General features: G+C 44.0%; 1 protein-coding gene across 1 annotated transcript; it reads right to left on the bottom strand.

Moving 5' to 3' along the window:
- Positions 1–1,427: 1,427 nt before the first annotated feature.
- Positions 1,428–3,954, bottom strand: LOC108254021 (the record flags this gene model as incomplete). Its single annotated transcript, XM_017448955.1, has 5 exons — positions 3,792–3,954; positions 3,161–3,377; positions 2,349–2,554; positions 1,883–2,012; positions 1,428–1,524 (listed from the first exon to the last, which is right to left on the bottom strand). Coding segments are annotated over exons 1-5 (813 nt in total), but the record flags the coding sequence as incomplete, so codon positions are not given.
- Between the last annotated feature and the right edge of the window lie 79 nt (positions 3,955–4,033).

The following is a 4,033-nucleotide window of genomic DNA, read 5'->3' as shown; positions in this document are numbered from 1 at the left end:
TTACTCAAGTACTACGGCATGTAGATTGATGATTCGTTCCAGATGTTGATTCAGAATTCGATCTCGGTACGCTTTCTGATTGTCTTTGATCCAACTGGGCTCCACTTCTTTAATCAGGCCCAATTGATCTTTTTCTGTGAAACAGGGAGATGGTTTTTATCGTGAGAAAAAAGTGGACGTAAGGATGTGTCCAAACATAGTCATCGACTCTGTGTGGACACACCTTCTTGTTCCTTGTCTTGTAAAGCAAGGGTCAAACATGTGTTGGATGGAAATGTTGAACGAGAATACAGACGACTATGAAAATGTACATCTTGATCATTTCCATGAACGTGACGGACATCTGAAACCAAAGGTTATTCTATGTAAAGGTTAAGTATACTCATAACCCCGCCGTCTCCTCCTCATCTTCCTCTACCGTCTCTCTTTTTTTTAAGAGATTTGACAGAGGGAACTGTAACTGCTATGGTCTTATCGTCCCGAAATCGAAGAGAGAAGGAAGACAGGATGGAAGAAAGTTGACAGAGGGAACTGTAACTGCTATGGTCTTATCGTCCCGAAATCGAAGAGAGAAGGAAGACAGGATAGGAGAAAGCGATTATCGTCCCGAAATCGAAGAGAGAAGGAAGACAGGATAGGAGAAAGCCTGCCGACAGAGGGAACTGTAACTGCTATGGTCTTATCGTCCCGAAATCGAAGAGAGAAGGAAGACAGGATAGGAACACAGAGGGAACTGTAACTGCTATGGTCTTATCGTCCCGAAATCGAAGAGAGAAGGAAGACAGGATAGGAGAAAGCCAGGCAGAGGGAACTGTAACTGCTATGGTCTTATCGTCCCGAAATCGAAGAGAGAAGGAAGACAGGATAGGAGAAAGCCAGCGCGGGAATCGAACCCGCGGCCTAGCGCTTACAAGGCAGACGCACTACCAACTAAGCTAAGTAGGCTGGCCTCTACCGTCTCGTCACTTGGTGACTTGGTTCACATGCATCATCCTAGCTGCCGTCTCCATCGGATGGCTCCTAAAGATGTGCGTCTCTTTGGACTTGGTGGAGTTAAGTTCCACAGTGGACGTTTTCACATGCCTTTGTTTTCTACTTTTCTTTCTGACCGTAGCACATCCAACCCTCGGCCGTATGTTGGCGCGGATCAAACCTATTTTCATAGGTTTGGTTTCGCAGGCGACTTCGCTCGCGCTACTAAAAGTCGCGCGTCTACACTTCTAATTTGAGGTGAGACAAGTCTTATCAGGTAGCATCGCGCTACTCCACGTCACTATGATTCCACTATGCGACAGGTTAGGACCTTGTATATCGTATAGCAGTGCAATAGTCCTAAACTGAAATGGACGCGGTACACAAGGGGTCAAGAAGAGACCGCCTTAACATAACATGTGTCAGGTTAAGGCCTCGTATACCGTTATGCTTACCTGGGTTTGGAACAGGGCAAAACTGAGGGACAAGATGGCGTGCAGGAAATCCACAACAATTGGAGAGCTGAAGAATACTTCGATCAGACGAACCAAACTGCAGAAGAAGATTAACTTTATTAACACAGAAAATACAAAAAACCTTTGTTTAATGACGTAATGTAATACCTGAATAGCCGCTAACCAATTTGATGCATTGTCTCAAACAGATTTGGAAAGTTAAGCTTAAAACGTTTTTTTTTTTTTTTTACAGCGACTACACCCTCACAGGTTAAATTCAAATCCTGGTTCGGGAAGAAAAATTGTTCCTAAGGCCAGCCCTCACTATCAGGTAGATCTGACGACAGGTACTCCTGATCAGGTCTACCTGATAGTGTGTGTCCTCATCAGGTGTCAAGTTTACCTGATAGTGAGTGGCTCTCCTAACAGGAGGAAAAATATTTCAGAAGACTTACTCAAGTACTACGGCATGTAGATTGATGATTCGTTCTAGATGTTGATTCAGAATTCGATCTCGGTACGCTTTCTGGTTGTCTTTGATCCAACTGGGTTCCACTTCTTTAATCAGGGCCAATTGATCTTTTTCTGTGAAACAGGGAGATGGTTTTTATCGTGAGAAAAAAGTGGACGTAAGGATGTGTCCAAACATAGTCATCGACTCTGTGTGGACACACCTTCTTGTTCCTTGTCTTGTAAAGCAAGGGTCAAACATGTGTTGGATGGAAATGTTGAACGACAATGTTTCCTAAATGTGTGAACAGTAGATTTCGGTAAAGTCATTTCTTATAGCACATCTTGAACATATTATCAATATTCCTACCAAATTTCAGCTTTCTAGGTGGGCTCTGAAGATATAGTTAGTGATCACTGATCAATGTGGGAATGTATCTCGGTTTAAGTTTAATGTGTTTTGCAACTCACCCGAGACCAGAGTCTTTTGACCTTCCTGATCTCGTCTCAGATTCTCCTCGATGGTAAACAGCGTCTTGAACGAAGCATCCAGCAGTTTCAGCTGTCCACAGATGATGTAGATGAGATAGAAGTAGAAACAGTCGATGCTAAGGTACAACAAAGCACTCATGAAGAAAGCAAACGACTCCAAGACAAACACGATCTCGTAGGCAGGACTGCAAAAGGAATAGAGTATACCTTGTTTTATACTTGAAGTTGGAGTTACACAGAAGAGGACATCTGCGAATGCGGAGCAATCCAAAACGAGTCCATCTCTTCTCATAGAACCGTATAATATCCTCTACGAGTAGAGGACTTTCCGACAGTAAGCTCCAAAGGAGTGGCCGTGGCCAGTGGCCACTCACTGGAGACATAAGATCTGACAATTTGGTGATCCGAACACGGAAAATAAAGTAAGTAGGTATGAGATCAAAAAGTCCCTCTACAGCAGCAGTCTAAACAAAGTTTTGTGTCTTTTATGGGTTGCTTTTGCTTTTCCACCCAACCAAACGATCTTTTCCAGTTTTCATTACAAAATGCATCAGTAAATGGTTTCTTCAAATTAAATTGATCCCAAGGGCAAGGTAAACCTAGACCCTTGACAGATAGAATAGAATAGAATATACCTTGTTTATCCTGCTCGAATGAAACTAAAGTCCATTTACCACTGCAGTTTGTTTAGGTTTCGTTTATTTTATGGGTTAAATACTCGTAACATAGTATAACAAAATTTTGTACTCCTGAAGGCATGTGATGTGTTCCATTCCACTCGACCCCATTACCTGTAGGCAAAGTTGAAAGGGAGCCACACATTCATGGGCATGGTCCGGCGGTTCTTGAGCGTAAGCGGAGCTGTTGGATCGGTGACGGGCGAAACTGGACTGAAGAGGAGAGGAACGAAACACCAAATGACACTGGTGATCTGACCACTCAGGACGTAGATGACAGTCAATAGGGACGTGGGTCGGATGTGGGCACTCATGGTGAATGGGTCCAGGCCTGTGAAAAGAAGGAATCAGGACCAAAGTTCCAAAAATAACCTGGAGTTAGAGATTTCACTTTGTCACCTGATATACGAAATGGTTTTAGGTTTCTTTCTTCAGATTATATTCTTAAGCGTCCTGAAAGTCTCCCCTGAGAAATCGCCTCCTCTAGCCTGAAAAGGCTACTGAAGACAGGTGTGTCCAAACATAGTCGACCGGCCGTAGAGCAATATCGATCGACGAGTTGAATCTATGTTGTCGGGGCAGTGTGGACGGTTCAGTCGACATTGATCAATGGCCAGTCGACTATGTGTGGACACACCTTTAGTCTGTCTTCAGTAGCCCCCAAAGGACGGGTTAAGCTTATACGAATCTACCTTGAATGATCACCTACCACTTTCCTATCTAGTCAACCCCAACCTTATCCTACCTTGAATCGGTCGCTCCTCAAAGTTATAATGAACCACGTTGACAATATATACGAGGGTTTTCATGTTGACCAACAGGTACACCAACTTGTACAGGGCGGACGCAGTGAGGGTGAAAACGTCTACTGTGGAGCTCAATTCCGCCAGGTCCAAAGAGACGCACATTTTGAGGAGCTGCCCGATGGAGACGGCAGCCAGGATGATGCATGTGAACCTGTACAAATCTCTATTTGTAAGGGTAGAA

The sequence above is a fragment of the Diaphorina citri genome, unplaced genomic scaffold, assembly GCF_000475195.1.
Source record: "Diaphorina citri unplaced genomic scaffold, Diaci psyllid genome assembly version 1.1 scaffold6919, whole genome shotgun sequence".
NCBI lineage: Eukaryota > Metazoa > Arthropoda > Insecta > Hemiptera > Psyllidae > Diaphorina > Diaphorina citri.
This window is presented reverse-complemented; position numbering and strand designations above follow the sequence as displayed.